The following is a 21,879-nucleotide window of genomic DNA, read 5'->3' on the forward strand; positions in this document are numbered from 1 at the left end:
TTATTGATGCTGGGGCAGCCTGGGGAAGGAGCTGTTATAACTAATTACCCATATTTATCCACGTGAGGGACCAGGATACAAAGGGGTTACGTGCTTGCCTAAGGTCACCAGCTTTGAAACCATAATCCAGACCTAAGTCCCTGACTCTATGCACTTCTTTCTTTCTTCTTACAAAGATTGTGTTTTTATTTTTTTAATTTTTTTAAAAGATTCTTCCACCTAAAGCGTCTGAAGTTCAGCTTTCTTTTCCCTTGAACACTAGAAATCCATCAGATAATATTTTACATGTTTTGGATTCCCACTATGAAGATCGGTATTAAAAACATGACAACGACTTATTATTTATGGCAATATCTATTGTTACTAAGGGAGACAGACCAAACAATTCCCCATTGTTACAGATGCAACTTCGATTTGACAGCTGGGAAAGTCTGATAGGCAGTTTATTTACTTAGCCATTTAACCAAATAAATGTTTTCATTTTCCTTTCATCTCCTCAAAAGCTAACATCTCGCCCTTAAAACTGCTCCAGCAACACATCAGTGAAGTATAAATTACCTGCCATTCCCACACCAGCCATTACAATATTATTTTGGTTCTTTTTCTTTTTTCCCCCCCTGTTGACCCAGTCTTTCAAAGACACGGGATTGTCCCAGACAGGAGGGTAAGGGGAAAAATGAAATAACTGAAGATATTTCCCTTTATTGCTAAAACAGAACTGGTGTTTGAGATTGGTACTGAAGCTTCCACCTGCGAGGACTGAGTCCGTTTGTTCTCTCTTACTATGGTGTGACGGTGTGATATGGCTTTCACTTATTAACAGATGTTACCCCACCTACTAAGAACCGTGTGGGTATTTCTAATCAGAAGCAGCTGGAGATAAAATGCAAGGGTGATAAGAAGGACAAGACTCCTCCTTTCCAACTGTACAAAAACAGAGGGGAAAATAGAGCCACGGATGTAACTTTCTCTTCACAGTGTCCCTTCTCCAAATGTCTGGAAAGGCCCTAAGCTGGTGCAGTTAGATTTCTAATTGCGCAGATGAGCGGATGTGACAGGGGCGGAAAGATCACATGCAGCTTGTATTGCTGTTGATGGAGGGGCCCAGAAAGGCTCATGTGGACTTCAACTGTGGGTGTCTTAGGGGATATGTCTGCAAGGCTGGCATCAGCCTCTTGGCGTGGGATTCTCAACAGGCAAATGTGATCATGCCAAGTGAAGTGTTCAAAGGGAGAAAACTGTTTCATTGAAGATTACAGTCCAGCCCTTTTGGGGTTGGGAGCCATTTATTATAATTTATATGTGAATGTAAGCCTGCTTACTTTTTGGAAGTGAGAGGTGGCCTGTGAGCCCCCAGCTGGCATCATTCTGATTATGGGACTGGGGAAGCCAGAGAACTAAGAAATCACATTTTCCCATGGCATGGGGTTCTGGATGGAGCATCAAACACGGAATAGACTGAAGCCCCAAGACCCGGTTCAGCTTGTTGGACTGTCTCAAGCTGAGTGGGCTCATAAAGATGAGGGTTTGATACATTGATCTGCAAATGGTGTAAGTCATCTTTGTTTTCTAGAAGAACTTCAATTTTAGGATGATGTTAGCTGTTATACTGACGAATGGCTCTTGTCACCTCTGGTTCATGCATCAAATTTTTCAAAAAGGTTGAGCACGTGAAATAAAACATACACAAGGGGGTAGGAAACCTCTTGGGGAATCTTTCCAAGCCATCCACCCATAATCCTCAGCTCTCCTCTTTCCTGGAACATTGACTTTGCCTTAAATTCACCAGCTTCCCAAAGAGCTTTGCAAGGCTGAATTTTTAGACGGGTATTTTGCATGGCATATGTGTTATTATATGCTACTGTACTGGTATAAAATGTAGCAAAATATACAGCATGTTGAGCTCTTTCATCATAAAATCTATTAACAAAATGCACTTCCCAAACACTGTTTTAGCTTTCAATAACTGTCAAAATAACTTACATGCGAACGGAGGATTTTGAGCCTCAGCACCGAGTTATGAATGGTGAAAACTATTTACCATTTTAATGGTGCTGACCACGCTGTTCAGGACTAAGGAAAGGAACTCTTGTGGGTACAGCCTTGCAGCCCTACACATTTGTGGAAAACTAGGCAGGTATCTGAAAATCGAACACATTCGTCAAGGAGAGACCTGAGAAACCACGTCTGGGCAACGAGGTGTACTTCTGTCTCCTGAGAAGGTTTGCTTCATCAGCTCCTCTTTCTTGGGACCAAATCAGATGTATTGAGAGTCAAGTGCCAGAAGCCACTTCTAGTGAGTGTAAGGACACTTCTCTCAAAGTAGCTGCTGATGGAATCTGAAGTGGTTCAGTAGCAAACCACATGCTGTAGCACAGGTGCAAACAGCAGTGCCTCAAGCGAATGCTACGTGTCTCTGAGCTTCGCATTTTGCCTTTACGTTAGGAAGGGCGAGGGGGTCCCTTGTGGCAACACTAAATGGGCTGCTGTGAGCTTACGTCTATCAGTCTCATTCCAAGGCTTGTTCTTGCTTCTTCGCCTGGCTTCACCGGATGTTTGGTTGGTGACCTCTTTAGGTCTGTGGAGTGTAGGCAGATGCAGGGACACTTTGCTTCAAAGGTTAAAGCATTTGGATCCCACCGCAGTGAGAAATTATCAGGGTGGGCAGGACGCGTCCATCTCAGAATGCTGATGCTTTCAGAAACTGAATCCGTGTTAATATTGACCATGCCTCATTCTATCACCGCCATCCACTCAGAACATATCATTACTAAAAGAATGGGACCGATCCCCACTCCTCACCCTAACCCCTACCTAGCAGTATACGTCAAAGGTCATGCATCCATGAGGAAGAACAAGATGGCAAATAGACACGACGCAGGGAGAAAGGGTGCAAACATCAGGAATACGCTCAGGCAGGGAGAAAGGGTGCAAACATCAGGAATATGCTCAGGCAGGGAGAAAGGGTGCAAACATCAGGGACGTGACTTCAGCAATGGAGAACAAGCAAAACAGAAAGCAGACAGCTGAAGGGTGAAGGAGATAAAAAGAACAGATACCTACCCAGACCTGTGCTATCTAGCTACTGGCCTGTGGACTTATATTATCACCACTGGGCTCCCCACTGGGCTCCCCAAATGGATCACTGTTGGATGAGGCCTGTGATCCATCAGGCTAGAACACAAGAAGATAACACTTTTTTTTTTTTTCTTTTCAACAACGGAAAGCATTAGACAGCTGGGCACATTTTCATGCACACATATAATCAGTTATTTTCAAGGAGACAGCACCTGCGGTTAGCGGGTGCCACACCCACAAATGCGGGACTCGCGGGAAGGACTTCATGAAAGGAACATGGCTTTCAGCTGCTCATTTGAACGTGAAAGACAGCCCCTCGCGCACCCCGCCTAGAACTTGAGAGTCTATGCAGGGCTCCTTGCCCACCGTCCATTTCAGATACAGAGGTCTTAATCTTAAGGAACAACAAAACCAGAAAGAACAAGGTGGTCACTTACAGCTTCTTGCTCTTCGCTTTTGCTGGGACTTTCAAAGCCCTCCTCGAAGATGTCGTCCGTGGTAGGATCGCTGGCGTGGGATGCAGATGATTTGGACGGAGAGCTCTGTCTAGGGGCTGGGGTTGGAGCTACACAGAGACCATGCACAGAGAGGGAACATCATTAAGTGTCTGGCTGCAACCATTTACATCCCACAGGGGCCTCAGGGATCGGCTTATATTGGAGTCAAATCCAGCACTCTGCTTTCTATCCTAAGTCAGGCCGGTTGAACAAGCGAACATCTCCTCTGTACGTATTTATCCTGGCCCTCTCACACACCTGATGGTCAGGTCGGAGCAGGTGCATATGGGCGGGTCGGGCAGTGGTTCTCAAGGAATGGTCCCTGGCTCAGCAGCAGTCGCATATCTGGGAACTTGCCAGAAATGCACATTCTTGGACCCCCACCCCAGACCTACTGGTTCAGAAACTCTGCATTTCTACACACTCCAGGTGATAAGCACCGACCAGATCTTTCTTTCTTCTCTCTTCCTTACCGTCATGCATTTATTTCAATAATAAATAGACCGGAGGATGGTGATGCCCATGTATCGAGTGCCCTCTATGTGTCAGATGCAGCCAGAAACTTCACATACAGGATCTCCAACCCTCCCAAAGCCTCTTTGAGGTAGGAGTTATCCTGATTTTACGGATAAGGGAAGTGAGGGTGCTAAATTGCCCAAGGCCACACAGTTGGTGAATGGTAGAACCTCACACGCGGCAGGTATTTGATAAACACGTGTTGCACGAAGATAGCCTCAGTGAGGTGGGGGTATGGATGGAGCTGCTGGCAGGTTGACAACTAGCACTTTACTTCTCACTGCGTAAGGCTCTACGCTTTCTGTCCCGGCCTTCCCACGTTTTCCTCATCTCACTTGTTCCAGAGGTTCTAACAAATATGCCAGTTGAAGCTATTCTTCTTTCAGCGATTTCCAATTTGGCCTGGAAAACACCAGTCACTGGCTCAGCCCCAAATGAGGAAGTGGTTATGGCTTGATTTAGTAGCTAAATTCCAAATGACACGGATAAGGCCTCCCTACCATAACTGTCCAGAATTTACTAAATCTGGCTGTTTGTCAGATAGTGAGTGATTCTCAAACTTGGTGAGTGCCTTTTGCCTTGATGGATATGTATTTAGAATAATGATGCTCTTTACTTTGTGCCAGCAAGCTGGGCACCGCATTCACGGCGTTCTCTAATGTGAATGCTGCAAAGTGCTGTTTAGCTATTGTTCTTTTCTGATGACGACACTGAAGCTCAGAGAGGTGAAGTGACTTTCTCAGAGTTAAGAGTGCCACGGAACAGGAGTGCTGGGATTCAACACGGGTCGGTCTCTGCTGTGTGGCCAACTGTGTGCTCCATTTCCCTCTTTTTTTAATGTTTGTTCATTTTTGAGAGAGAGAGAGAGAGACAGAGCGTGAGTGGGGGGCAGGCCAAAGACAGTGGGACACACAGAATCTGAAGCAGGCTCCAGACTCTGAGCTGTCAGCACAGAGCCCGACGCGGGGCTCGAACTCACAAACGGCTAGATTATAACCTGAGCTGAAGTCAGACCGTGCGCTCTATCTCGGGTTGCAGTTTACTTTTGGTCTGACTGATCCTCCACTCAAAACATGCTGAAGGTGATGCTTCTGCATAAGAGGATATAAAGACTGGCTTCACTCTTTTCTTTGAAATAAAACTTTTTTTTTTTTTAATTTGAAAGGAAATCTGTTTTGTTTTGTGAGACGATTATGGAGCAAACTAGTTGTAGTGGGTTTAAGTGAGATGAGCGATCTGGAAACACCCTGATGTGTGACAGCTGTTTAATACATGATAGTGTAACTGGATTCTGAATTGTGTTTGGAAGTGGCTCATTGCTGACTAAAGGCTGAGAACCCAGGCTGAGCTGCTGTCTGAGAGGTAGACTGCTCCCACTTACCAGATGAAATTGATTGGAAGCATAATCAGGCATTTATTGACATGTCTCAGGCTACAGAAGGTTTTCTGGAATACCTCTATAATCTACAAGAGTGGTTCTAAATTTGGGGCAATTTAAATCCTGGGGAACGTCTGGCAATATCTCGGATCATTTTTGACTGTCACGACTAGGGGCAGAGGATGGGTGCTTCTGGAATCTAATGGGTGGAGGGCAAGGGTGTTGCTAAATGTCCTATGAGCACAGCACAGATCCCACATCAAAGGATGATTTGGCCCAAAATACCAACAGAGTCAAGGTTGCAGAACCTTGCTCTAAAACACAACAGTAACTGAGCGGCCTTTGTTTCCTTCATTTCAATCTCTATGACCTTTCTCAAATGTCTCCCACGGGCGAGATGCTATGCTAGCATTATGAGAAGGGTACGAACGATTAGGACACATTTCCTGTCCTCAAAGAACTGAAACTTTCCTTTTATTTGTGACTGGCACACAAGCCTGTTGAAAGAGAGCGCTTGTCATCAAGAGAAGCTTATTTATGCATGGCTCTCATTCTTTGACCATTTCATTTTTTATTCATCATTCTTCATTGAAACCCTATGAGTTAGAGTTAATAGTGAGGCCCCTGCTATGTAGATCATATGGCCTGAGTGGAAGCGTGTTGTTTATACACACTGAAGACATTCCTTTTCAGAACAGCCTTCCAAACCTGGTTGAAATGACACTATCTAATTGTGTTAGCATTAGATTTTTTCGACAATTCACGATACTGGCCAAGCAGTGATCCATATCATCTATGACAGTAATGAAAACGCCAAACTCATTGTTCCATGAGACTTTTCTTTTCCCTTATCAATTGTCAAGGCACAGGCTGAATCGCCAGACACGTTTGCGAACGGTGCCGACCAAGCATATCCACGCTCAAGCGTGTCTGGATTCTGATTGGCTACATGGGTATGGTTTTCCGGATGCTTGCAGTAGAAAAGTGAGCTGGGACAGAATCACTGAATGCCTGAACTAGGAGGCACGTGGCTCATCCAAGCCAACTCGCATATTTTACCCATGATACAGCTGAGGTGAAGAAGAAAAGTCATACGTTTACCCAAAGACACAGCTTGTGGTAGGAGAGCCAAGGCTTGGAACCCTGGTCGGGATTCTGCAGAAAACCACTCACTATGCAACTATAATGGTGATAAAAAGACTTTAAACTCCGTGAGGTATACAATGCTTCAGTAACTGTACCACTGAATCCTTTTAATATCCCTTAGCCTAAGAGAGATGAGGAAATTGAGGCTCATGGAAATAAAATCACTCGCCCATAGGCACAAAACTACAAAGTGATCAACCTGTTCCTTGGTTCCCAGTCTAGAGGTTTCTGCGACGCTACTGATTTTTCTCTTTGCCTACCCAAAGCCGTAAGCCCAAATCTGGCTTCTACTATACTAGTTGGACGAGACTTACAGCTGCTCTTTCTCTCCCCTAAGTTTTCTCTTGATCTCAATTTTCTGTTCTAATTTTTTGTCCTTGTCCCCCAAACGTCTGCGGTTCCCATTCACCCTGCATTTCCATTTCAGGAATCTGTGTGTCATAAGCAGGGATCATGAGCGAATGGATGTGAACAAATAAAAACTTGAGCAGCAGAGTGACATGGTAGAAAAGCGACAGGTTTGTATTCGATGCTCCCCTTCTGCCTACCCTCCTGTTTTTGAACTTCACTTTATTGGCCAAAAAGGTCTAACAAAACCTGTAATAAGCACTGTTATGAGTATAAAAGTAATCAAAGCCATTATACGAAGTAGGTACGTATATTATTGTTGGTACCTCGTACCGGGTAGCTATTATTATTGTTAGTAGTGATGTAAACAAGGAAGCCTGCTGCATGGGAACCGAAAGGAGTTCACGGACTCCAGAAGCAAGGTGTCGCTCTCACTGGATTTATGTTTCCAAAGACAGGCACTCACGTGAGTTGGTTGATGGCGTGGTAGAAGTCACGGGGGTCAAATTCAACTGGGAGATGTCAAAGTCGTCACAGTCATCTGTATCCTGTGCCACCCCGACTTTGTTGAAGTAACTGGAGAAGGCCTCTGAGGTACAGGTGAGGGAGGGTTGGTCGGGTTTGCGGGAGGGCACGGGTGGAGGCTGGGCCATCTGGAAATCCTTAAACATCTCTTTCCCCATTTTCTGTCTGGGCTTCTCGGTCTGTGGACTTGACCTGGTGGAGTCACCCGTGGTTGGGACGGTCGCAAGCGGGGTGAGGGGACCTTGGAACATGGCGGCTGGCAAAGGCATAACAGTTTGTGCGGGCATGAAGGCGGCTGGCGGAAACTGCCCGGCCACAGCTGGCCAGGGCTGCTGAGTGGCAGGGAAGAGACCCGGCTGGCCCCATGCGATGGGCTGAGCCCCTGGCATCACCTGAGCGACTGGTGGCTGAGCACCCATGGCGATCTGCTGTTGGACGAGGGGCTGCTGGCCCCAGAAGGATGGGAGGACAGCGCCCATTGCAACATAACCTGGAAGGGGGTAGAAGAATAGTCAGGCACCCTAGGAAAGAACAATCCACGGATTCAAGGGATAAGCAGAAAGGTAACGGAACAACCATTAAGTGTCAGGCTATGTGCAAGGAACTGGAGACACAAAGATGAGTAAGACGGAAGTCCCTACTCTCAGGGAGCGTTCTGTCTAGAGCAATGGTCAGGGGAAACTTCTCCGAGCAGGCGATTCATAAGAGGAAACCAGAATGCAGTGAGGGAGCAAGCCAGGCAGACATCTGGGGGATAATGACAATATTGCTAGAATTGCTAAAGATTTCTGACACCAGAGCCTCGAGAGCCGGTGTGCCCCACGGGAAAAGGCAGACGACTGGAAATCAGGCACATGTGGGTTTCAATCTTGCCTCCCCTTCTTCCTAGGCCTGGGACATTCTCAATCGCGCCAGTTCTCTAAGCTCAAAGTCAGGCTCCTTGTTGGAAAGCCAGGTAGGAAGATCTTCCTTCCAGGCATCGAAGCCGTGTGCCAAGGCAAGAAGAACCAGAGTGTCAGTTTGCGAGGCACGGGTTAAAATTCAGACCGCCATTTCTTATCTCTGAAATTTAGGGAGCGCTCACAAGCTCTCTAGGGCTCTGCCTCCTTATCTGAAAAGGGGACGTTAAATACCTTCTGTCACACAGGTCTGGTTTACAGATAAATGGAGATGATGTATGTGAGGTGGAGTACTACACCAGACACAGAGTGAGCATTTGGTAAATGTTAGCAGTTAGTAGTATTTGAATCAGATAAAGCCTTTGAAGTACTTAATTCCTTGCCTGTATACAGCAGCCATGCAATAAATGGTAGCTACAGGTATTATTACACATGATTTCTGTGTTATGATGACGATGTCAATTTTAGGTGACTGTCTACTCGGGGGCACCTCATACAGTGGCATATGTTGGGTACTGCGAAACTCCAGGGCGTCTACTCATGTAGGTTGCCGTGAGAATTGTTCGCCGTACTAAGTCCTTTCAGGTGAGATATAACCATTTTAAAAGCAGCACAACTGATATGTTCACATGAACAAAAGTAACATGAATCATTTCCACTTATGAAATGACTATAACATTCTAGGTACAGCATTAGATAGATGCTTTACATCTTCACAAAATCCTTGCAGGGGAGGTGTTCTTATTATCTCTATCTTAGGGATAAGGAAATTGGTGCTCAGAGAGGGAAAGTACTGTGCTTGGGGTCACACAGTCAGCATCAAGTGGGATCAGGATCTGAACTGAGGTCGTCCATCCCCGAAGCTAATGTTCTTCCCTCTGTACCACAGTGCCCCACGCAGATGGCCAAGACCAATTTCTGATCTTCGCACGGTCAGTACACCTGATACAGTCACTCAGGGTTTCGGCAAAGTGTGGGCGGGCCCAGAGAAACTCCCACGTGCTTCCGGTGGTCCGTGCCCTTCTCAGGGGGCCCAGGGGCCATATGCATGTGCCGCTGAGCCTTGGAGACAGGTGCCCCGGCCAGGCGGAGTAGAGGATGGAGACGCTGACTTGGCCTGACTTCTCAAAACCAGCCTTTTCATGGCTGTCAGAAGGAGTTTGCAGGTGTGCAGCAGTGAGGCCAGGAAAGGAGGAGTGGATGCAGGGTATCCTAGCAACTTCCAAAGGGAAGGCAGGCAGGCGCTGTGGTGCTGGTCGGGTCATGGGTGATGTCAATGACCCAGGGAGCCCAGAGAAATCGCGTGCAGAGGGCGTCACTCACACTCCAGCCTCAGATCCCTTCAATGATGGATAAGGAATGGGGGCGGCATTGAAAGTCTAGCCGGTTCCTTGCAAGGTGACAGGAGGTGCCAGAGAGTCAGAGACAGGACACATGGGCTTCTTGCTGATTAATCCAGCAGTGTGCAATGCACTTATGGAGCATCAAGAAGCAACACAGACAATATCCTTATGAGATCCCCTGAGCCCTAGTGCACTGAACTAAGAGGGGCGAAAACACAATGATGTTGATACTCCAAACCTGACAGTCGCTTACATTGAGTTTCACCTCACCTATCACCTAATAAGGCTGTGACTTAAGCCCACCAACAGACTGAGAATTCTGCAAGTGTGTTTCTTACTTTCTGATTTATTTGGTGGGGCCCAGGGGTTCTCAGTTGGGAGGGCTACCATCCCTTAGGAGGTGACCAGGATATCTGGGGCGTGTATGTGGGTGTCAGGGCACTTTGCTAGAGGGAGACACTACCCGCATTTAAGAGGCGGCGAGCGTGGATATCCTACAATGTCTGAGACCAACGTGTGCAAGTTATACCACAGTGTATATTACAACTGAGTAAGGACTGGACTTTGAATTACGTGGAAAGGCAAAGTTTCATTGCACAGTTTTCTAGGAAGGTCACAACTGTGTACTCTGAGGGCAGACTGTATTTTGTTTTGTTTGAAACACTGTTAAGAGCTGCTCCCCATTTGGAAAAGCCGTGGTCCCGACAGAAACACTTCTGGTGTTTGAGCCAACACCACGTTCATGCATCTGTCTGCACCTGCAGTGCCGCTCTTTATAGGTATGCACACCAGGCCGCTTAGTAGGACATCTAGTGTGCTCGGACCTGGGCGTTTTCCGTATTCAGATATGTATCTTTTTATTATAAGTTAGCTTTTGAAAAGTTCCTCCTTATAATGCAGGCATCATATTGACTTTTTAAAAAGCTGTGTAGGTAAGTTATATTATCGATGAATTTCAAGAATTTTTTTTTTTTTAAATTTTTTTTAATGTTTATTTATTTTTGAGACAGAGAGAGACAGAGCATGAATGGGGGAGGGTCAGAGAGAGGGAGACACAGAATCTGAAACAGGCTCCAGGCTCTGAGCCATCAGCACAGAGCCCGACGCGGGGCTCGAACTCACGGACCGCGAGATCATGACCTGAGCCGAGGTCGGCCGCTTAACCGACTGCGCCACCCAGGCACCCCGAATTTCAAGAATTTAAAGGTGACATTACAAATATTTGTCATAAAAAGGGGGCACTGGGTCTGACATGGGGGAGACATGGATCTTTCAACTACCTCAAACTTGCTGCCCATTTATTTTTAAATGTTTATTTATTTTTGAGAGGGAGAGAGAGAGAGAAGGTGGACAGAGGATCCCAAGTGGTCTCTGCACTAACAGCAGAGAGCCTAACGCGGGGCTCAAACTAACGAACCATGAGACCATGAGCCGAGCCGAAGTCGGACACTTAACGGACTGAGCCACCAGGGCGCCACTTGATGGCTATTTTGATGAAGGGATGGAAGGTTTCAGCCTCCAGCCAGGCTATTTTTTAGTTTGCTTCTGCTCCGCCCCCCCTCGTTGCCCCTGGAGGACTGTTCTAAAATGCAAATACAGTGCTTCACTGTCTTGAGTATAAGGTTCAGATGCCTTAGCTTGGCTCAGGAGCCTTTAGGGGTCAGTCCCCTTTCCCACCTCTCCATCCCATTTTCACCGGTACCTTTCCCCATAGCAGCTGCAAACAACACTCCACCTGCTCTCTCATCTCTGCTGGTGCTTCTGCCCGGAAAGCCACCCCCTCCTTCATGTGGCTACTCCTTACATGCTCTCTGAGAATCAGTTCAGCATCACCTGTGCTGGGCGCTTTCCCTGCTCTGGGGATTCAGCTGGTTCTCCTTCTCTGGGCTTTTGCAGTCCTCAGTGTTCATCTCCGTTATGGCCCTTGTCACACTGTGTTGTTATCGCCCAGTTACTCTGTCCTCCCTCATTAGACAAGAAACCACCTGCTGGCAGGAACCCTTTATTTTCTCTCTCCACCTCCTCTGTGTCTACCACAGTTGTGGGCACACATCGATGGCCCCATAAATGCTGGAGACTGGAGAAAGTCTCTTTATAAAGGTGAATGAGTTACAGTGGAATAAATGCCTCCACTGCATTTTTCCAAGTGTACAATTAAACTCCAAGATCCGTAAGTACTGTGATCTGTAAAGATTCTACTGTCGGTGGCAGGTTTTTCTTTCACTCTGTCTTTTTTTTTCCCCCCACAAGGAACCAACAGATGGGCTGTGCACACTTTTCTGGAGAGAGCTATTAGCATGTCTCCCTGGCTTCATGCCATCTGCTTCAGACCAAAGTACAATATTCAAAAGAAAAAAAAAGCAGCACGGGGTAATTGGGTATCATGTTTGGGAACTCGCAGGTCTGACTTGCTTTTCCTGGAGGGGGGTGGTCTATGCAGCCTGGGCTCTCCCCAAGTCTGTGAGCTAAGGCTCTCAGGCCACATGGCATTGTGCATGCCCGACGGCACACCTCGGTAGCAGGACTGTGGTAGCAGTGGACCTGGGGAGCCACTTGGTGTGTGCCACGGCAGCCACTTAACTGCTTAGTAACATTTAGTCATTAATGTTCGACAGTGGAGGGAGGAGGGGCCACGGAGCATCTGTTTATGCCACGGAGTGCAGATCAATCATAAATCTCCTTACTGTGAAGTGAAAGGAAACACCTGCATTACTGCCTTCCAGTTAGATTTTTAAGAAGTGTTGAAAATTGCAATTTACAACCAGATGCTTGCACCTGGGGATACCTCATTATTTGGATTAAAAAAAAAAAAACAGACTAAAATATGGGAAAAATACAGGAAACGAAGGTACGCCCTGAACATTTATGCAGAACTTGTATGGTGATGCTTATTTACATTAGCACAATCGTTTGTTCATTCATTCATTCGTTCATTCATTCATTCATTCATTCATTCATTCAAAAGTAGCCCTATTGGACGCTAAGCACTATTTCGGTCTCTGGAGATGCAGTGAAGAACAAAACAGTTAAAAAAACATCCCTGCCCTGGGGCGCCTGGGTGGCGCAGTCGGTTAAGCGTCCGACTTCAGCCAGGTCACGATCTCGCGGTCCGTGAGTTCGAGCCCCGCGTCAGGCTCTGGGCTGATGGCTCAGAGCCTGGAGCCTGTTTCCGATTCTGTGTCTCCCTCTCTCTCTGCCCCTCCCCCGTTCATGCTCTGTCTCTCTCTGTCCCAAAAATAAAAATAAACGTTGAAAAAAAAAAAAAAACAACAACAAAAAAACATCCCTGCCCTCATGGAGCTTGCTGATCCTAGCAACAAGCCTCTGGCATAGCTGTTTTCAGTATCTCTTTACCCTGTACGCGAGAAACTGCAGCTTGCTGAGGGGAGGGCTGGTGGCAGCTGTCACAGAGCAGGGGGTGGGGGCCAGGGCCAGGGCTCCTAACGGACAGGCTAGCAAACGTGCTGACTGCTTACTCATGTCAACGCTGCCAGGCACTGTTTTCAACGTTCTAGGACATGTATTAACTTGTGCAATCGTCAGACCAGCTCTGCAAGGTGGAATTACCGTCCCCATTTTACAGACAGGTTCTCTGAGGCTCAGAAGACATTTAGCTGAGTATTACACAGCTGGCTAGTGGCAGGGCTTGTATTCAGACACGGTACATTCTCTGAGCCCCCCGGCCAGCTCTGCCACACAAAGGAGGCCAAAGACCTAAACTTTATTGTAGGGATGTTTCTCTAACTGTTCCAAAAAGGTAAATGAAAAAATATAGGTAGGACAAGACATTTTCTTCTGCTTTAGAAATAAGAGTAATAATAATAATAATAATAATAATAATAATAGCAAAAACAGCTGCATTTCCATGTGAAGCATTAGGATGCTAATAAGTTTCAAGGCGCTTAACTTTATTTTCTCACTTAATTCTCAAGATACTGTTGCAAGGCAAGTGTTATTTTCAATTCAGGTATATAGATGAAGAAACTCTGGCTCTGACACATTAAGTAATTCGCTCAGGAGTCTAACACATACATAAATAGATGAGCCAAGACTCAAACGCAGCCCATCGGACGCAAATTCCTCCAGCAGCCCATCTATTGTCCTGCATACCATAGTTCATGTCCCCGGCTCCCTACCACTGGCTGGACAATGAGGGACAGGCAGATGGAGACCCAATGTCTGCAGAGATTTTTTCTTTTAGGGCGAGTTAAAGGAGGGAAAGGCTGACAGGTGACCACCAACTGAAGTCTATTTTTGTTCCCCAGCATATCTGAAGCAGAAGCAGGCACTTCAAGAAGCAAAATGTGCTCACTGAAATTAATTTTGCACTTCCATTCTAAAAATTGAAAATTGGAACTTAATCTATTAATTTTATTTTATTTTATTTTATTTTATTTTATTTTATTTTAGCATCTGTAGAAACTGAATCTGGATGTGATGTGGCTTGTCCATAGTTTGCAAACATGGCTGGTCAATTAGCAAGTTGAAAACCCAGGTCTTCAAAGCCCTAATGTGACACAGGCTCAGGAGGAGGCCCAGAGCAGTCCTGCGCAAGACCTGGGCAGGTCCTTAGGTGCTTTTACTGAAACATTAGGGTCGGAAGACGTGTGATTGCATCTTGTCCCACTCTCACAGAGAGGGGAATGGAGACTCCTTGACTAGAATACTCTGCACCCTGACATCTTCTTGGCTTCCTCCCTCACCCCTTCTAGTCTGCTCACATCTCACCTTTGCATGAGCCCCACCTGGCCACAACCAACCTCCATTTACCTGCTCTCCACATGCTCCAAAGCTCCCACACTTCACTCAACATTTTCTTCTGCCTGCACCACTTACCGTTTTTGAACGCATTACATAAGTTACTTATTTTTATGTTGTTGCCTGTTTCCCCAGTAGAAAGGAAACACTCTGGAGGCAGGACCTGTGTCTGGTGCATTCACTGACACACCCCAGGCACCTAGAACAGGGCCCGGCTCGTGTCGGCACTCAGTGAATGTTTGTGGAGTGAACATTTCTGCCGGTTTGTTAGTTTGGGGCCTAAAGTTCCCATTCCCTGTTCCAGCACATCTTCACGGATCAAACAATGAGGACGAAGCATGGGGATTCTCGACATAGGAAGGCGATACGTTCTTACGGAAAACTGTTACTCTTATTTAAGATGACATATTCTATTACACTATTCCCAAGGAAATTTTAATATCTATTTGAGGTAAAGAAAACTAGTCGTCACCACAGTCCCATTTTAGAGAGGAGTATAAGAGATTTGATTGGGAAGCTGGTCAATTCAATATGTTTCTGGGTTACTTGCATATTCTACATTTTAAGTTAGTACCAATCTCTGTTGCTTCTGAAAATTTCATACAACGACCTCTGGGCTCATGGGGAATAACTGTAACTATTTCATAAGAGACTGTGAATTTTTACTTCACTTTGAGTAGCAGCAAGGTTCACATTCGGTGGCAAGAATTTGCTTCTAACACTATATAATTAAAATTATTTATAGAGAAAAACGCAAGAAGATTTGTATTTGAAAATATTCAGGCTCTATTTGCCATATCTAAGAATGAACTAGAAAGCTGAAGCCACCCAGATGTCAAATATGTAGCTAAAGAAAGAAAAAAAGTCTTTAAGGCTCTCATGTATGTAAAGAGCAGAATATCATCTCTGGCCACATTCAAGTACACTGCCCTGGCTACGTGGAGTGCCTGTTGCCATGGAAACAAATTAAGGTGTCTGAGATCCCACCAGTTCATACCATACCTACAATACTGTTCCTATATATATATATATATATATATATATATATATATATCTTACCCTGTTGTAAAAGTTGTATATATATTTTAGAGAATGTTTGGAAAACAGAACAAATACTTTCAAAATCACTAAGAGCTCCATCACTGTCCCAATTCACTGTTGGCAGTTTTCTCTGCCCCTCAGTGTCCTGTATACATGGAGAACCTCCTGGTTCTTGAGTCTCTACCAAATGAGGCAGACACCTATCAATCAGATCTCAAGAGGTCTGTGGAGAGCTAATATCCCTCACCTGCCACTTTCCTCTTTCTGGCTGAGATGGATAGGGGGAAATGAACTTGTACTGATTTGCACGGCTCTGTGTGCAGAGGGCTCCCTAGCGCTACATACGTGAATCACCTAGAAGCTTGACCTTTCCAGGTGAATTCATCTACAGCAGACTACAGATTTGTAAACACTCCCTCAGCCCCCACTGGCAGCCTCTCAATGTCACCTGGAGAGACCGGTGGTTCCACAGGTGTTCTGGCATGATGTGGCAGCTGTTCAAGTCAACCCTTTCTCTTTCTTGTTGAGTGGAGGCCGAAGGAAAGGAAGCAGGTGGAAGACAGCTTACCTGAGGGTACAGCAGCAGTGCCGAAAGGTACAGAACTAAACATGTCTGCACTCGCCGGGAGTGTCTGAGATGAAGACGGGATAAAGGCATCACCTGGAGTTGCAGGAGTCTGTTAGACAGAGAGAGGCAGAAGGTGCATGAGGCTCCCGGGAACCCTGGTGCAGCGGCCATCAAGGATGGGGAGCAGCAGGTGCAGGAAATAAGGGGCAGGGGATGCTGCAGAAGCAAGCCACGGTCCAAGCCACGTATATGGTATGCAGACCACAAGGTGGTTGTACGTAGCAACCACAGAACAGGAAAAATGATACCTACCTATAGAGCAACTGTGATAATTAAGTGGGACCATGCATTTAAGTCACTGAATGCTGAAGCAATAGCAGGTGCTCAGCAAAGAGTGGTCAGTACCATGACCCTTTAGTCATAATATCTGGCTTTCATCCTTTAGGGGTGGTCAAGGTAAACTGACAGGCGTCCACTCAGGACCTACTATGTGTCTCGTTCGGGGCTTGTCACTTAATACACGATAAATAAACAGCTTGTCTAAATGAACAATCAAGCTTAGTGACTAGAGCAGAGACCCTTGTGTGCTGGTGCCTTTCAAGAATTCTGCCTGAATCTCCACGTGTAAAGAGAAGTAAACATTTTCAAGAAGATGATAAAAAACAAAAACAAAAACAAAAAAACAACAAAAAACCCACAACAACAACAACGCCTAAGGAGGTGCAAATGCTCAAGTGCCCAGCCTATGCTGGCATCCGAGAGAGGTCTGGCGCATGAGCTGCTGGCTAAGGTGAGGTGTGCCGAAATAAATCAAATGAATCAAGTAAATCAAAGGGGTACTGAGGGGTACTGAAAGAAAAGCATTAGCCCTCAGGGTTTTAAAGGTCCATGCCCATTTACCGCAGCCTTTTGCCTACAAAGTACGCCTATTCCATGCCATGACATCCTTATTTTTCTTTTCCCCTTGGAATAGACTGGGGCAAGCAATTAATCCTGAAACCACAGCAATTAGACAAGGCCATTTTTAGAGCAGCAGCCTCGGGGAGGAATGGCATTGTTCTGAGGATTTTTAAATACCCATTTGTAACGCACTTGGGTTCGGGGCCAGAAACATAGCCATGAGCTGCTGCAGTAAGCACTTTTGAACACAATCAACGCCCTGTTGTTTCCCACACGTGACCCTGGGTGAGTCACATGTCCTTTCTGGGACTCAGTTTGCTCATCTGTAAAATGAAGGGAGGTTAGAAGATCTCTTCAGACCTTTCTGGCTCCACAGCTTGAGTCTCTAAGTGCCCAAGATGCAGCTGTTGCCCCTGGGATGGAGGAGAGGAGACTGCCTCCCTGGAGACAGGAGCTGCTGTCCCCACTGTCACGGCTGCTCTGGACATCAGGTATCGGGAGCAAGGCAGCTGTGTCTAGAGTCCCAGGTGGCAGCTGTGGGCAGCAGAGTCTCGTGCCATCTGTCCTCAGTCATGAGGGTACATACAGCCTCTTCTCTGAGGCACATCTTGCCAATGAACCATAGCACCATCCCTCCGGCTGTACGACCGAGCAGCACCCAGAGGAGCTGCCCCCTCCCAGCGGCTGCTGCTGGTGCGGCTGCGGCCGACTGCCTTCTGCCCACCTCCCACTTCCGGGGAGTGGGCAGGGGAGGCTCTGGAGGGGCCATCTCAGCTCTATTCTTTGCTATGGCCACAGGGTTGCCTTTGAATGCAACCGGTTCTCAAAGCACTGGGATTCTATTTTGCTTAGGTTTTCATTTTCAAATTAGGGTTCCCAGCAGTCTCTGTCCCGTTGTAAGCAGTGACAAGCAATGGGAGACACGCCCTGGCTGAAACTAGAGCTGGGACTCCAAAGCTTCATGAGAAGCTCAAGGAAGCTAGAAGGCAGGTGGGAAGTGGAGGGGCGGGGGATGAAAAGAAGAGGGAGAGCCGATAAAGGAAGAGACAGGAAAAGACAGAAAGGGCCAGGGCAGAAGGGGCTTCTTTTACTGGGCTGACCACCGGGCTGTGCGGGCTCTGGGTTGGCGCTGACGATGCCTCACTGCGTGTGCAGTCCTGTGGCCTTTCTTGCCCGTATTCCCAACTAGACCATGTGCCCCGTGCAGGCAGGGACTCATCCCGCTGACGCTGACGTCATTCTCCACTGCCCCGCAGGGCAGCAAGTACGCGCGGTGGGGGGGGGTGGGGGGGGGTCCTGTAATCGCTGATGCATGGTTTCACTCATTTCTCAAAATAGATGCATGTATCATAATTCCTTTAAAAAGCAGCAGAGGAAATTGAGATTCAGAAATGCTGGTTTTCCCAAACCACACAGCTAGAAAGAATCAGACCTGGAACCCACCTGTGGCCCTCTTTTACCCAAAGCTCATATTCTCCTCACCATGCAGCTGAAGAAGGGAAGGGAAGGGACGTAGGGCTGAGCGGCTGTGCATACTTACAGGGGGAGAGGTTATATCAGGAGGGGTGGACATGTCCCCAAAAAGTTCTAGTTGGGTCACAGCCTGAAAAGATAAAAAGAGAATGATGTCACCACAAGGGAAGCCAATGCTGCCGGGCGCTGCTTTAAAATGGTATGACATTTTCCATTGCGGCTATATCAACAGTAAATCCAGCTGGTCGTTACAGTACCTCATGACCCTAAAGACAATGTCTGGGATGTAGCCAGAATCAATTCCTGCTTCAGGGTATCCGGCAGTTTATCTGGGGCTAGTTAAGGAGATTCAGGCTTAGCACCTCCCATTACCAGTAAATACCACCTCACGCTGACCTCCCATCAAGTGCAATGCTCTCTCTCTTCTCCAGGAGATAAAGGCAAGAAGGCAGTACCCTCAGTGCTTGTCTTTTATGAGTGCACACACGTACAAAGTGCCTTCGATGTGCTAAGGATAGTGAGACGTGACTTTGTGACCACTTCTCAGCAAATGTTCCCCCAAACGCTAACCTGAGAGGTACAAATCATCATCCCCATTTTTACTGATGACTCAGCTGAGTCTCACAGAGGTGACCCCGGGGTCACCCAGGGCCAGGACTTGAATTTTCTGCAGATAGAGCATGCGGTCAAATGACGGTCCCTGAAAGAGTCAGCCTTTAGGATAAAAAATGTAGTTGGAAGAAAAGAAAACATATCATTTAATACCAGGAAGGGCATCGAAAACAGCCCAGTATATACACTATTAATCATTGCTACCAACTCCATCACTGTAGACACTGTATCATCTATATCCTCATCCATCATACAGGAGTGTCTGAGCAAGGCCAGCCACAGTGGCAGAAGAAACCCTTTAAGATATGCTTAGAAATTAATCTGCATACACTTCCAGCTTCAGAGACCGTAGGGAGTCTGTGGCCAGGAACCACACGGCCTGCCTTAAAGTATATAATCATATGCTTTGTGTAAAACCTGCCCACTGAGGAAAGAACTCTTTTGGCTTCTCTCTGGATTTTAAGTGATAGTGACTGAGGGACCTAAAAACATCACTCAACAGAAAGGACAGGAAGAGTCTGCCTGCCTGCCATGCAGGAAGCCCGCACTTGAATTCTTCTGTAACCAGGCATGGCTAGGTCTCTACACTTAGTACAAAAAAGGATAGTTCTCTCCTACTGACGAGTGAGTGAGCTCTGGGCATTGGGAAAGGCCCCACATCTGGAGGTATATTCACTTCCAACCTCTGCAACTCCACAGAGCTGCAGTTCCCTCATCTGGATGGCAGAGATGATAATATCTCCTTTGCGGATTTATTGACAATACTATTGACAAGACTTTGAAGTCTGTCTAAGCCTGGTTAAAAAGGTACATCGGGGCACCTGGATGGCTCAGTCGGTTAAGCGTCCGACTTCAGCTCAGGTCATGATCTTGTGACTCATGGGTTTGAGCCCCACGTTGGGCTCTGTGCTGACAGTTCAGAGCCTGGATCCTGCTTCCGATTCTGTGTCTCCCTCTCTCTTTCTGTTCCTCCCCCACTCGCACTCTGTCTCTTCCTCTCTCTCTCCAAAATAAAGATTAAAAAAAAAGGTACAAAAGGCTCTTTTTGCTGAAAGCAGCTTAGATCGGTTAATGTACTTTCAATTCTTCCCTTTAAGCTTTCAGACAGAATAATGGTTCTGGGCACATAGTAGGGCCCTACACACACACTCATCTCCTTCCCAACGACACAGTGCTTTGTCCATACACGCTAAACACCTGTTGGGTGCTGGGAGCTGTGAACAGAATGATGAGAAATGCCAAGTCCCAGACTGCAGGGAGTTTGCAGTCTGGTGGGATGTTCCAAGGAAGTAGATAATTTCAAGGTAATGTGTCAGGGACGGTGACAGGGGTCTCTGTGGGAGAGCAGAGAAAGGGAATCAGCTAGCTTTTGGCAAAGAAGCTTAAGGAGGGTTTTCTAAAGGGAACAGACCCCATCTGAATGAGAAAGGATAATCCAGGCAGGTGAAAGTATATGAGCAGAAAAGGAGAGGGGCCTGGGAGGTGTGAGCAGGTGGGCAGCAAAGCAATTTGTACGGAGTGTGAGAACGGAGAGCAGCAGGGAAGAGGCCAGCGAAGTGGACAGGACAGGGGTAACGTTGTGGTGCGACTGGACCCGGCCAGACCCTAGACACTTGCTTGTCTCCGGGAAAGAGGCTTTAGCATATTTACAATATTTTATGTTATTTGGCGAAACTATGCCAATCCTTATGTTCCCTCCCAGATTCATAAAAGAAATACTTGTGTTTAATCAATTCAAATGAAGCTTCTGGGCTTCCTCACAATTGGGGCTCAATGCTTTTAAAATGGCCTACAACTATTTTCAGTGGTAGGAAAATCATAAAATGAAGTTAATAATTAAGTCACACAATTTACATTTCAAATGCGTTTGAACTCGTGGCACACTTTTACTAACATCATAAATATAATTTATTGGCTAATTTTCTCCTTAAGCACAACTTTTAAAATAACCTTCAGTCTTGAGATATAGACTTTCCTCTTGCCAGATGATTTTCACTCAAGGATTAAACGAGAAAAACATGCAGGGGCATAAAACATAGATTGTTATTTCATTCCATTGGATTTGCTGTTTAAATAGAAACTTGAGTTAATTAAATTTTATAGAAAAGGGGGATTCTTATGGCCATAAAATTAAAAATAATTCTAATAACCATATGTGATTGAGATCTGGAATAATATCTATTTTCACTGCCCGCCCCCCCCGCCATGTTAGCCCCAGTCCTTTTTATTTGTAACCTAACAAACCATGTTCCATCTGATAATATTGTTGTAATTAATCATTTTAATGACCTCAAGAGAATTAAAACTAACCATTCACATTTGTAAAACATTTTATAGTTTATAATACATTTTCCAATACATGACCATCATGTTTGACGCTCAGTGAGCCCCGTGGTGTTGCACTTTGCACATAAGCTGAGACCAGGAGGTGACACGACTCGTCTGTGATGTGGGAGTTAAAAGAAGCTAGGCTTGACCCACAGGCCACGCAATGCCTCGTTTGTCTGTCACTTGACAAGCCCTAGTTAGGTGGCATCCTAGACAATGGGAGTGTGGCCACAATGTTCTCTAACCAGAAGCTGCGGTTCCTAAAAGGTCTGCCATGATGGACATCCGCCCGAAGGGCTCTCAACTGGCAGGCCAGCTCAATATGCCCATTCCCATTACCAGCACTTTAGACACCTTCAGGTAGAGATGTGGCTGTCGACGGCAGATTCTGCGGTCTTCAGGTCCCAGGTATTTTCCAGGGTAAGCAGATTGATACTGGAAGCTGCCAAGCCCAGTGAAGGGGACAGGG

General features: G+C 46.4%; 1 protein-coding gene across 18 annotated transcripts in view; it reads right to left on the reverse strand.

Annotated features, from left to right (window-relative positions):
- DAB1 (DAB adaptor protein 1) overlaps positions 1-21,879 on the reverse strand; it is a 1,146,801-nt gene that overhangs the window by 11,104 nt on the left and 1,113,818 nt on the right. For 17 of the 18 annotated variants that reach the window (XM_086717103.1, XM_086717107.1, XM_086717108.1 and 14 more), the window contains 5 exons: positions 18,538-18,600; positions 16,098-16,206; positions 7,430-7,978; positions 3,516-3,643; positions 3,064-3,174 (listed from right to left, as the gene is read on the reverse strand). In XM_086717103.1, the coding sequence (XP_086573229.1) occupies positions 3,079-3,174; positions 3,516-3,643; positions 7,430-7,978; positions 16,098-16,206; positions 18,538-18,600 (945 nt within the window). In that variant the 3' untranslated portion in view covers positions 3,064-3,078. The remainder of the gene's footprint in view (positions 1-3,063; positions 3,175-3,515; positions 3,644-7,429; positions 7,979-16,097; positions 16,207-18,537; positions 18,601-21,879) is intronic. The other variant, XM_086717109.1, reaches the window with a different exon arrangement.

This window comes from Puma concolor, chromosome C1, assembly GCF_028749965.1.
Source record: "Puma concolor isolate L17-30 chromosome C1, mPumCon1.1.hap2, whole genome shotgun sequence".
NCBI lineage: Eukaryota > Metazoa > Chordata > Mammalia > Carnivora > Felidae > Puma > Puma concolor.